At 36.4% G+C, this 13,890-nt stretch overlaps 1 protein-coding gene across 8 annotated transcripts in view; it reads left to right on the top strand.

Moving 5' to 3' along the window:
- The window catches only part of SOX6 (SRY-box transcription factor 6), a 373,678-nt gene that overhangs the window by 145,368 nt on the left and 214,420 nt on the right, over positions 1–13,890 (top strand). For all 8 annotated transcript variants that reach the window (XM_032112424.1, XM_032112416.1, XM_032112420.1 and 5 more), the window contains one exon: positions 10,991–11,201. In XM_032112424.1, coding sequence (XP_031968315.1) covers positions 10,991–11,201 — 211 coding nt within the window. The remainder of the gene's footprint in view (positions 1–10,990; positions 11,202–13,890) is intronic.

Here is a 13,890-nt window from a genome sequence, read left to right on the forward strand (position 1 = left end):
GATTTAACAAATGGGAAATAGCAGCTGCATTTGGAAATTCCCTTTGTGCTCCCTTTTCATTTGACAGATTCAGCAATGTGTAACAACTGTAACGTCAGACCTGTAATGACTTATACTGCCAGTATCATTTCACCAGCCAGTTTGATGTTACAGTGCGGAGAAGATAAAGCAACCCAAAGATTTCTGTAAACTCATATTATGGAGCTGAAAAGATTATACTTATGTTTCTAACTGTTACTTAGTATAAAAATACCTGTACGTATGGGTATTTATTGCTGACTGTAGCCCTACTAGAAAATAAAATCTGTTTTAGGCTAAGGCCATATCTATTTGTTGTGGTAAACTGCAGGGAAGAGGGCAAAGTGGTACCAAGATAATGGTGAAAGTATTGTGCCTTCTCCAATGGACGGTTAGAAGCAGGCAAGAAAAATTTTTAGATTGCATACAAAATCTGTCTCTGTTAAGGTAACAGAGAGAACGAGTGGGAAAGGCCAAAACCACTTAATTTTGCTAAATTTAATAATAATTGAATTGTTGTATCCTAATAGTATATTTATTGGTCAGTATGTAAAGAAATGGAAAATATTAATGTGTTTGTTCACTGGGGAACCAGGAATGGTCCCCATCTTCATATAGAGTTCTGCACAGCCTATGAGATAAATTACAAAGATCTTTTATTTTTGCTCTGAAAGTATCAGGAGAAAGCAGGGCCAACAAGAAAATGCAGATTTAGATGGAAAAGTGACTTTACCTTCTTTGAGGAATGGGGTGACATATTCCCATACTATTAAGGCTGGACTTGGGACTTGTGAATAATAAATTTTAGCAGCTTTAATCTAAAGAAATCTGGACTCTCTCCAAAATGTACAATTTCTCATCTGTTCCCAAAAGCAAATAAGCTACAGAGAGGTAAGTTCTCTTCCCATCCTCAATCCCGATGTAGCAGTCCTGTAACAAACAGGGCTTGTGAGGAATGTGCAAGGGACTGTGGCAATCACTGTAGGTGGTGATGTGTCATTGACACGGTCACTGGACTCTTCTCTTCCCACTGCTGTTCCCTGCTGCCCACAACCCCAAGGCAGTGAGTTAGCAGCGTGTTAGTGAGAGTGTGTGCATGCACTGAATGAGGGCAGGCACATCTTTTTTGCTCTGCTGTTATTTGGATGTGAGTGACTCTCACAGGGAACCCCTGCAGCAAATCCAGTCTAAAGGATGGGTGTTATTTCCCTGCGACAGAGGGAAACCAAACATAGATACATACACAAATAAAATTAATTGTCTCCAAATTTATGCTGGGTTTCCCTATATATTTTGTAACATCATTCAGAGGCCCCTTGGATTTAGAAACTAATTGTATCTGGTTGGATTTTATCTCAAATGGCAGCATTGACATATATGTCATAATTACGTCAAGACTCTGTCTTTTGTTGACTTCTTGCCAAAGGAGTGAAAGGCTTCCTACCTTTCCACCGTGGCTGTGTGTACATCTCTGCAGGACTGAGAACAGATTTATATATGCAGCAGAAAAATTGAAGATCTCTTCATACCACATATATTTGTTCCTTTTAAATTAATTTTGAATTGCCAAGTATCAAATTTAACTTTATATAGCTTTAGCAAAGCTACTGGCATCAGAAAGACAGAAATAGGTGGCATCCCAAAGGTCTTAATATTTTGGTGCTTCTGTCTCTACATAAAACGGGCACAATCCTGTTGCTCCCCCCCACCTCCTGCTCCTTGTTATTAACTTCTCATGTTGAAGGTTCTTCCCTTTAAGGAAAATAAACTCAGGTGTTTAGGGAAGATCACTGAAAAACATTTACACATGCTAAACACTGTGAGTTTGTTGTTATATAAATTCATGGCTTCAAATTCTGGAAAGTTATAGATACAATTACATGTTTTGAGATTTTATTTTTGGTTCCTTTACGGACTGAATATGAACATATAAAATGCATCAAACATAAATGCCCTAAACTCTGGAATTCTGTTTCTGCTAAATTGCTCATGCAGCTGTTATTTACATGTACAAATCTGAGTTTTGTGATGATGGAAAGCAATTCTACTCTGCTTGTGATATTATTTCTGCATATCAGGTAGTGCATTAGAATTTTTATATAACTAAAGAGGTAAATACCTACATACATAATTGCATGGGTATGAAGTTTTGGCTGAAATTAAAGGGTGTGAAAAAGCAGAGGATATGCTATTTTATATTTCCATAAAAACAAATTCCTTTGAGAAATATATTGCAGAAAAGATAGAATTAATTTTTTTTCAAGCATGTTGTTTTGATTCAGAAGGCATTCAGGTATGTGCTTAACTTGACTTTATTAGGACTACCAGCAACTATAATGTTAAGCAGATGTCTAAAGGTTTGAAATATCAAGGACTTAGTTTTACTAGCTTTAGCATAAAAAGATGTTAACATTTCATATTAAAAACAATAAAACAATTCCCTAGAAGTGTGCAGGATAATGTGCTTAATGGAGGTGGTGAAATACAAAATTGAACTTTATTTGAAGAAGAATTAAATAATTGTTCCTGTTGGCATGCTTGTTATATTTGTTTTATTTTCCTTTTGACATTGTATAATTTTTCTTTTCCAAATACATGGTCTGTTTTAAACCTTTCCCTATATTCTAGGGTGAACTGTGTTTAAACAGAATTAATCATCACCTGAGTTCTTCGCAAAAGACCTGTGGTTTATGTTCATCTAAATCTGTAGCAATTTTATTCCTTTCTCCTATTTTAACATTTCCTATTTTTATGAAGCAATTTTTGAAAACTTTTTAATTCACTTCTGTATATTGACATGAATTTTTTCAAAAGTAGGAGCATTAACATATTCTAAATTGTTAATTTTTTTTTTTCCTTGGGCAAGAAGGAATCAGGTATGCATGCTGATTAACACTCTCCAGTCATTAACATGTGATTATGTGGGCTGCATATTGAGCACCTGCCAAAAGATAAAATCCAGCACTTTACTACATCTGTGCAAGGACTTTTTGCATTTCTTTTGTACTTTGACAGCTCAAGAAAAAACAGACTTTGGTATCTTTGTTCAGCATAATAAAACTGTGTACATAAAATATCTTCATGGAGGAAGGAAAGATACTACATATATTTATTTTAATCTTTGAGGCCATGAAAAACCCAGGGACTGAGACTTACACAGCACCAAGTGTAATATGAATCTCCTAATGTACTGTATCACTGACATTCATATACAGTTTACAACATTCCTGCATGTTTATAAGGATTATCTGTTCTGGGATTCAGCCAATGTTATTGTAATTCACGGCAATTTTATGTGATACCTTTATGTCTCATAAACGTCTTGTTTTTATTTCAATCCTCCAAATGTTTCATCAGTGTTTACCTTAAAGAAATACAAGTACTCTATGCAGCAGGCTGGTTTCCTGCATGCATTCCTCTGCAAATACTAAAAGGGGAACATAAAGCATGTTATACATGTCATGAAACTATATACAGAGGAGGATTTTCATGTGCATTTGATATTGCTAAAAACATAAAGACAAATTTTATTTTTATATTTACAACAGACATACTTATAAGTTGGACAATTAAGATGACCTAATAGGGGGAAGTTGGATATATACAAAGTGGTCTGGAATATCCAAGCCACACAATCCTTGTTTTATTTGGCAGCTTCTGACAAGCATGCATCACAAAATATGTGTCTTTATTTACCCAAGAGGTAAACAGTGCTGATCAGCTGGGACTGATCACAATGCTTCCTCAGTTTCAGTTTAGATGAAAATGTAAGTCTAAATACTCATTTTGTAAATGGCTGTCCATTACTTTTTCCTTAATATGAGCATTTAACCAAAGTACAGGGCATAAAGTCTCAATATTGTTGTGATTTATTACCAAACCTAAACATTGGGAGTTTGGACATATGGTATCTGGATAATTAAGGAAATCCTTAGCATCTAACTCTTACAAAAGCCCACATGAGTTTATGCATATCTTTTGTGGGTGAGTTGATTGCCGTATAGAAGTGATTTGTCATTGTATTTTAAAATTTTGGGGTGATTTTCCATTGTGGAAAGGAGCAAAGTGCCTGTCAAGGTGTTTCAAATCGCTGCTCATTTGTAAAGAGGAGGGTTTAAATCACAAGGCCTAAAAATTGTAACCTTCTGAAATCTCTGTACCCAAAGTTGGTTTACCTGGTTTGCTCCAACGCCTGAGTAGGAAGGGATTGCTGCAATTAAGTGGTCATATTTTACATGAGACAAAAAGCCCCTGTCTATTCCTTCCAAACAGACAGCTGGTTTTGAAGTGGCCTCTTCATAATACCATACTTGGATTATATATGCCAGATTATTATGACATCTCGTTTTTAAACCTTTCATCTAAAGTTATTTTCTTTTTTTTTTTAATTCTAAATTCAGCATATTATTTCTTGGCTTGGACCTTACTGTTGTGTTGCTCCTTCTTGAGGTTTTTAAATGTGTATAAAAGATGAAATACAAACCCTTTACAGATTGTATTCAGCCTATACTTTGGCAGTGAAATCAGTATAAATTTTATCGGATTAAATGCTGAGTTAGAGACTTGAGGCTTTATTCCACTACTTGCCATTTGCCCTCCCACTAGCATAATTTGCTGAGACTTAACAAATTATGTTCTCTCAATAGCTCATAGCAGTCATTCTCAAGGCTTGGATTTAAATAAATCTTTCTTAATAAAACTTTTGTGTTTTTTTCTTAATCAGATGAGAATTGGAAATGATCACTTAGATTTTTAATTTATTTTAATTCTGTTTAATTAAATTCCTCAAAAAGGGAAACCATATTTAATGTAGTGATTGGAAATGATTTTGTAAACATTTGCTTTCATTATATGTTAACTCCAGACTAGTTCCAAGTGCCAGCATGCCTCTAGTACTTGGAATCAAAACCACTCTGGATATCCAACTTTCCTGGGGTGTTTACATGTGTCCCATTCAATGCAGAGACAGATAAATATCCCTTTATAACAGAAAAGCCTCATCCACATGGAAATAAGCAATTCAGCTAACACATTTTATGTTAGTAATATTTGCTTTCTACTTCTTGGCCATTCATGCTGTGATTTCAGTTGAACTCTTACAGAAACAGTTTTCTCTCTGGCTATTAAGTGGGATTGCAGTCGTCAACTTTCAATCAAAGTTGATCATAGTTATTATTAAATTGCTAACTAACACTGTGACCCCGATTTTGTACAGCCCTCAGTTTCATTTCCCAAGGTTTCCTATTTTCTTACCTTCAGAGAGCTCCAGAGGATCCATCCTCCCTATGTGAAACACAAATAGTGCCATTAAAATCCGCAGCCCTGTGCACTTCCCCCCGTTTAAGACTGCTGAGCAGAGAATCTGGTTCACCAGGCTGTTGGTCTGTCCCTAACCCTTATGAGGATACCAAAGAGAGGTCTGTCCCAAGGCAGATCTCCACTCGTCATTGTGGTGTCCCCAAACCAAGATGTTGCACCTCAACCCTCAAATACAGACCTCCATATTTTGTGCTTTGGCCGTTTGGAGGAAAGAGCAAGAATATTGAATTTTCTTTTTAGCCTGTAATCTTTCACCAACAAAACTCTAATTTTGTGTCTGCTTGCTCTATTTTGGAAGTGAAAAGACTTCATAAAAGGTGACCAAGTTGGCTCATGATTCAGCTTGCAGGTGTTGCTATAAATATTACCTTCCCAGTATGAGAAGTACTGGGTCAACTACCAATACCTTTATTTTCATCACTTCCGGCAGTACTTCCTCATTTATCCTGTTAAAACCAGTGGGAGTTCTGATGGAAAATGAGTTAATTAAGCTGTTAGAATCTAAATGCACAAGAAAATTTTTTTTTACACTAACAGGAAAATTATTATTATTTGCTCAATCCCTTTTCAGTAGAAACATTTAAGAAACTATAAGGATTTTCCTTTCTTTGTACAGAAACCATTAGCTATCTTTTTGAAGAATGTAACTTATGAAATTTAGTGAATGTACTTGCTAAAAAATAATTTTCTCAGCGCAAGAGGCCTCATGAACTACCTTTACATATTATCTTAGTGTAACAGTTTTAAAGGAATTGTGTGAAGAAAATACCATGTGTGTAGTTGCAGAGTCCCTGTCTTTATTTTTACCAAGCTGTTTGTAATTGTCAGAATTGTTCCTGCGATTACCAAAGCTTTACTTGAGCCATTCAAAACAACTCTGAAAGAAATGGCCAACAGGTCACTTGTTTACACCAGGCAGCCTGGAAAGCTGATAAGACTAAGGAAACTGTTGTCAGACCACATATATTCCAAGAAAATTTGAGGTTGGTTCAAGTATACTTTCCCTCCAACATGAAAAATGCCAAGGATAGACTTAGGAAAGCTTTTCCCATATTGTGCTGGAACTCTTCATGTTGTTTTACAATTGACATATGAGTAAGGTGGAAGTTTTAGTGAAAGTAAAGTATGATTTCATGCATGGGCTATCTATCCCCGAATGAGTCATCCATAGTGTTTTAGTGTCCATGCCCCACTAATTTCTGGTTTTTGGTCTTTTGTGCATTTATTTATTTTTCTCTGTTTTTTTTCAGCTTGGAACTTAATCCTTAAATTTTAGTGTCTGTATATAGGTATTTAAGTTGTTATAATAATAGCATTTTGTCAAAACACTAACTGCTGTGGGTTGAATGATCAGTAATAAAATTTGGTCTGTGCTAATGGGCTGGCAAGAAAATGTAGACAGGAAAAATGCCATTTATTTACCTTGATATGAAACCCCAGCATTTCAAAAATAGACTCAGTTTTGCCCCTGCTGAATAGTAAGCAGCTTTAATAGTGGTTCTAGACTGAATTTCTCTCTTCAGGTGTTGGGCAGTAAGAGTTTCTGGCTTAGTCATCTCTGCAAATACATACCTTTACAACTTAAAGCATTTTTTTCTGACACAGGAAAAGAGGAAAAATTAAGAGACAAAATCATTGTACATGTTGTTTAAACATTCAGATTTGTTCTCTTTTTCTTTAACGTGCTGTCTTCAAATTTTATGGTTTGCCAAATGTTGGAAGCCTATCTGGAAATGCCTCCATTGTGGTGGACAGATATCCCCTTGAGCATTCTGGTGCAGACATAAACAGTTCTATGTTTATCCAGTACTAGTGTGTAAGTGGGAGGATAGTTTTATAAATCCAGCAAAGACAGAGTGGGATCCTGAAGAAGCATGCCCTGTGTTAAATCTTTTATCCATAGGCTAAATGTTTGCTATTTATCTGCTTATATTTTCCGTATTTTCCCCCTCCTTACCTGGAAATCACTGAAATTGGTAAGAATAGCACACCTTGAAAAATGCGCCTTTCAAAGGGAAATGTCACGTGTTGAAGACATTATTTCAAGTTTAGACTTAAATACTTTACAGAAATATATGAATTTTAAACCTGAGAATTCAGGGATGTGTCACTTGTCTAGTGTATTATGGAGCTACTGGGTGAATTTGGGGACCAGATTGTGTCCACATACATGAAGTGGATACTCATATCAGTCATACTCTATTATTCGTTTTCTTTTTTTTAATCAGAGATGCTGAGAAATTTGACTTTCATGGAGAATTTTCATCAGTGCTGATGGACTTCTCATTTGGATTTTGCGAAATGAAAACATTTGAATTGATCTTGGCTAGGCACTTGTCTCTACCTCCTCTTCCATGGTCTTGGAAAATACATGAGAAAAACCCTTAATAGCATCCTTTCTTTTCTCTCTTCAGGTCAAACAAAGTGGGAATTTCTCATTCTGTAAAAGGTGGCTTTAAAAACTTATTAAGGATAAGAGATGTCTTTATTGAATTGTTCCATATTCAAAAGGACCAGCTTCTCCTTTCCTAACCATGAATTCACAGGCTTGTACTAGTTTAGTGGTGGTCCTTTTCCCTCTGAACTCCAGACTTTCTAGGGAGAGTACTTTATGCATTAGAGCAAGAGGACTAGCAAACAATTTGCAGAGGTGATATCCCTAGTTTCAGACAACACACAAGATCCACTAGACTATTTTCAGAGGATGCCTGGGCCACAAGGATGTATTAGGAGGGTCTTTGTGTGCTGCTTGTGCATGTCAATGCAAACTAATTTTTGATAGCCAGGTCTGCATCAGATGTATGTGATAATTGCACTTTTGGTCTTGCAGGGGGTGAGGCGCTGGGACAAACCTGACATGCCATGACAAATGGTCTGCAAAAGGTTATAGGGTCCATCATGAAAATTAAAATCCTTCATAAATATGCTGCACCATTTATTTCATTTTCAACAAGCTGAATGCTGCCGTAGCAACTTCTCTTTAGATAAAGTTGAATCAACATTCTAGAGAAAAAAATAACAGGAATACTCCACTTGTGTTTTGGTCTATCTAGTTAGCCATTACTGTGAGGTCAATAAAACCTGCTCTACCTGCTGTAGGCCTTAACAAAACTAGAAATATTGCAAATGCATATTTTATTTTATTTTTTTTCTAGATTTTAATTGTCCACAAAACTGGCAATATAAAATAGTTTATTAATTGGAAAAACCTGCAAAGGCAGTCATTCTGCCTCCATTCTTTAAATCTGCATCATTTTTGTGGAGTTTAAACTTGTCTCATCTCCGTTGTGGCTATTGCAGTCTTTTGGGCAAGAAAAGGAAGGGTGAATGTGCTGCATGATGGAGGCAGGACTAGGGGAGTCTTTCATTACAGCAAGGGAACATTGTGCTGGACCATGTAGATGTCCAGACGAGGAACAGGAGAGGTTATCAGGAGGAAGAACATTCCGTTATTCCTACTTGCTCCACAGATTTGCCTTATCTTCTTGTTTCCGGCCTAAACAATAGATTTAGTGTTCCTTGCTGGGAGCATGAAAACCCCTGCATTGAGCCTGATGGGTGTGCTTCATGTACCGTAAGAGGATATTGCTCTCTGGAGAAAAAACTCCTTTAAAATTACTAAGTTGCTCTTATACTGTCACCCTCAAAGGTGAAAGTGCCGAAGTATGTAGTATTAATTCTTCACTGGGAAAGGGATTATAGAAATTCAGGCTTTACATTTGAAAAATATTAGAAGATGCTCTTTTAATTGCAATTGTAAGACCTAGTTTTAAGAAAAATACAAAGTAGTTTTCAGAAACAATAAAATACATGAAAGCTTTCTATTTTAAAGGCAGCTAAATAAGTTCATCCCTATACCTGGTCTAAGATATTGTTCTCTGTGATGTTTGATTCTTCAGTGAATACAAATGGATGGAATGAAAAATTCGTTAACGTTTGTTTGCTGAAAAAACAAAGATAAAATTTTTATTCCACGTCACCTCTCTTTCTGTTTGTGCCTACAAAGCCTCTGTCGCTCCTTCTGTGTTGATGATGGTCTGCTGGCACTGGGATGAGATAGTGTCTCCTAATTTCCTATCTTAGTGAATAAATACATTTGCAACATCCCTAGCAAGTGTTGCCTCCTTCTCCAGTGACTGTAACAGTGCTGTGCTGATCACAGACTGCTGTGCTTGAAGATGTGTCACCTCCTCCTCCTGCACTGTCCCCAGCCCCAAGTCACCCGGCTTGCTCACTGTTGGTATTGCTCCTCCTGCTACATTGCACAGATACTTCTTAATCTCTTCCAGTGTTGTTGCTGATGGCTAATGCTTCCTAGCCTTTCTTCAGAACACAAGTTTCTTCAGTGCTCTGAAAATGGGTATTTTCAGTTCATAAAGTAGCAGGAATACCATTGGTATGGGGAACACTATGCATTGCGAGAATAGTTTTTGAAAAGACTATTAATTCATCTCTTAATTTTTAAATGTATTGTCACTATTATTGCTTTTTAATTTTAAACAGAGTATGTTTCATGAAATCTAATATACACACTAACATTTCTAAGCAAACTGTAAAGAAACAAAAAAATCAGTACTTTTTAACCCCAAATGTTCAGCAGTCCTAGCCTGGCATTATTAAAAATTAAAATAGAAGAGTAATTTTGGAAAGGGAAGTGTGCGAGAAATTCTTGTGGTTGAGTTTTTGAGGACAAATCCAAGACCTTCTTCTCTTTTTAGCTGAAATTGTGAAAGCAGAGATGCCGTGAATGTTGCAAGTATGACTGGGGGAATGACAAGTCTGAGCCAGAGAAGTTCAGGAAAGGCTCCACTGTTGGGTGATATCACAAAATTGAGGAGAATTGTCATTACTCATTGCTTTGTGATGCCTTTTTTTTTTTTTTAAATTTTTGCTCAAATAAGCTCTATCAATTGACAGAGGAGAATGAACCCTTTTTTATTTCTATGTTTTTGACTGTATAACACCTCTGATACATGTCTTCCTACATGCGTGTTGGCACATGACTTGTTCTGTCATAACCCTGTTTCCTTGCTCATTCTTGCCTATGTTGGCCTGAAAATAACATTTCATTTTCTTTATTAGAGGCATTGTAACCTTCATTCCTTAAGAAATATTTAAATTTAATTTACAGGGCAGTATGGATAGACTGGATAAAGAGCATGGATAGACACATACCATAAGCCTTATTTAACTGTGAAGTAGATTCCTTGCTCCTCAGTCATTGTTGGCCTAACGCTTTCTCTGGTTTTAAAGTTATGTTGTTTTCCATTAGCTGAGGCTTTATCCAGGAATAATTCGTCCTTGCCTGTACTTTCTTCCTGAGTGCTACATGTATTGTCCTTAGTTAAGGAGCTAAAGAGAACTGTAAAAGCTTAACACATTATTAGTTAAAAATTGTTGAAGTGGCTTGTTCCTGACCAGGGAAATCCTTGATGAAGATTATCTCAGGCATGAAGTATGAATGTTAGAAACATGGAGAGAACTGGACTTAAGGACAAAAGTGCCCATGTAAAACACTGGCATGAAGAAATTCAAATCATGATTCTCATTTTAGAAACTGGAGGATACATGTAGGGTTGTTAGTATTACAGACTAAGAAATAATGCTTTCAGCTTTTACCTGCCTGTTTTGACATTGTTTTGTTTCTTTGCAGGAGTCAGAGAGTAATAAGTTATGTTCCCTATATTCCTTCCGAAATACCTCTACCTCACCAAACAAGCCCGACGAAGGAGGTCGTGACCGCAGCGAGCTAATGACCAGTGTTAATTTTGGAACGCCGGAGCGCCGCAAAGGAAGCCTAGCAGATGTGGTGGACACACTGAAGCAGAAGAAACTAGAAGAAATGACCAGGACTGAGCAAGAAGGTATGCATTGGATAAGAGTGATACAGTTCCCCCTACCCCTCAATCCTGTAATTTTTATGGCATAAAGGATGTGTGGGGTATCAAGAGCCATAAAACTGAGTAACTGGCAAAGGCTAGGATAAAGTTTCCATGGCAATGGTAGTTTGAGATCCATTAGGGATTTTTGACAAATATGCCAGTTTTTAAAAACTTTTAAAATTGTCTTGGTTGTGAGTCAAAGCAAGAATGTTGGATTTGGTGAAAACTCAACTCTTACATCTTAGGTTATGATGAATTCTTAACTGGCTTTAGAGTTGTGAGGGATATTCTTCAATTGTATTTGTTTTTCTTTTAAAAGATAAATGTTTATTTTTAACAATAAGAATGGATAAAACATGAGCTGGTTTGTTTTGCCTTAGAAATTCTCATCTTGAATGACCCAGCATCTGTAACTAGGAGAATGGGAAACAGTTTTAAGTGTAAAAGTACATAGTTCTGACCTATTTAGATAGAATTACAGAGGAAGAAATGCCTTTTGTTTTTTCAACAGTCTCCTCAGATATTGTTACAAGTATTAAAACAGAGATAAAAATGAGGACAAATCTTTGAGTGCTGAGGCAGTTTATGTGGCTAGTCCTTACTCAGATACTTTCATCGATTTTGCTAAGATTTTGGCCATGGTAGGAAACAAAAAGTATTGGAGAGTGAGTTTGTCGGTGTATGTGTGCACACAGTCAGGGTCCACCATGAAAATTTCTCCCCACGCTAAGTAGAATGAAGTCTCACTTGGTTCTGCAACAATACCTTCTAGTCTGTGAGCTCATACATGAGTTTGAATCAGGGAAGTTGTGAGAGCAGGAGGCTCTGAAATAGAAAAACAGGTGTGGAGGCATCTGTGTAGATTCTCTTAGATATTTTACCAGTTCTGTTTTGTGGCATTAAAAATAACCCAGGAAGAATATTTATAATGTAGCAGACCCACAAGGCAGTAGAACTTTGTGATTCATTTTTTTCTTTGAAATATGAATGAGTTCAGAATTATTTTGACTCCTCAATTTCATGGTATGGTCACAGTGCACTTCAAACAGTGCACTTTAAGTTCCTTTGGCTCCATGTAGCAATGCAGATTCCAATTAAAATTGAAGCTGATACAATAATATGTTTAAATATGGGATAAAATCATGTTGTAATGGAAGTAGGCTTCCAAATTTCTTGGCATAATTGTTAAATGCCAGTATGTTCTATAGGTGTCCTTTCTGAAGCTGGTGAAACATCTCTAAAGAGAGAATGTCCCAGATTCTTTACTACCATCTGTCTGTTTTCAGCTGTAAAGATCACTCTTTTAAAAATTGCTTTCTTAGATTTGGTGGTTAGGCTAGGAAAACTATTTTAAATATTACTTTGGCAAAGTTGTTTTCTGCAGTCAGTAGCAGTCGTTCAACACCCCATACTAATCAAAGGTCTTGGCTCGTACTTTGCTGCGGGAGTGCACAAGTTGCTGTTGATTATATTGACACCACAGCAAAGGCTTTTCCATGAGCGTCCTGGATGGTGAGCTAATAAAAATGTGCATCAAAAAGTCTAAATATTGTATCTATCTGTAGGGATTCAAGCATTTCATAGCTTATTTTTGTATGGATTCTCAAGAATTTTCTGCACTTCCCCTGTGTTAGTATACACTGGTTGTTTTAAGAGTGCAGAGCAGAGAGATCCCTCTCTCTGAGTCAGAGCCTTCCACACCATGTGTTCTCACCAGCTGTGAAATAAAGGTCATTTTTGATCTATAAAATAATCTTGCCTTTTATGGACCACATTATACTGGAAAGCTATTCTAAAGTCTGCGTGTAAGTTCAAAGGTATTTGTCTGTATCTTCGTGTTTAGGTTAGGTTTAGATTAGATACTAGGAGACAATTCTTTGCTGTGAGGGTGGTGAGGCTCTGGCACAGGTTGCCCAGAGAAGTTGTGGACACGCCTCCCTGGAAGTGTTTAAGGTCAGGTTGGATGGAGATCTAAGCAACGTGGTCTGAAGAAAAGTGTCTCTTCCTACAGCAGTGGGGTGGGAATTAGATGATCTTTAAGGTCTCTTCCAACCCAGGCCATTCTGTGATGATTTTAACAGTTCTGTGTTCTTTTCAATTAATCCAGCAGGTTCTGTAGGAAAAAAAACTACTTAAGTTTAACAGAAAATAATTAATGGATATCTGGCTGATACAATATAAACTAACATAGAAAAATTATTAATAGAAGGATTGGAAATGTTTCAGGATGTTACATTTAGGAATGTCAATCTTTCTAAACTTCTGTGTAGACCAGGAATATCAAAATCCTTAGAAGAGATTAGAATACTTATTTTAGTATTCAGAGGTTTCTCTGAATTAAAAAAAACAGTAAACTCTCCATGCTTGTTTGATTAAAATAAAATGTTTTAAAAATAATTACTATTTTAAGACTGTTTTAACAGTGTGCAGTCAGTTGGAGAAATGAGGTCGGAGATTATGAAATTGTATTGCCCTCTTAAAATGTCTTTTAAACAACCTTATTAAAAGCCTGATCACACACATACTATACATGATGCTCTTTAATATAAATCCTTTAAAATATATTTCTCTGCAGTTCTTTTCTTAAAATGGTGTGCAACCAATACAATTGAGGAGCTCATTGTGTACTAAGTCCTGCCCTGCCACAAAATTGCTTACCCAAATTGAAAAA

This window comes from Corvus moneduloides, chromosome 6 (genome assembly GCF_009650955.1).
Source record: "Corvus moneduloides isolate bCorMon1 chromosome 6, bCorMon1.pri, whole genome shotgun sequence".
Lineage (NCBI taxonomy): Eukaryota > Metazoa > Chordata > Aves > Passeriformes > Corvidae > Corvus > Corvus moneduloides.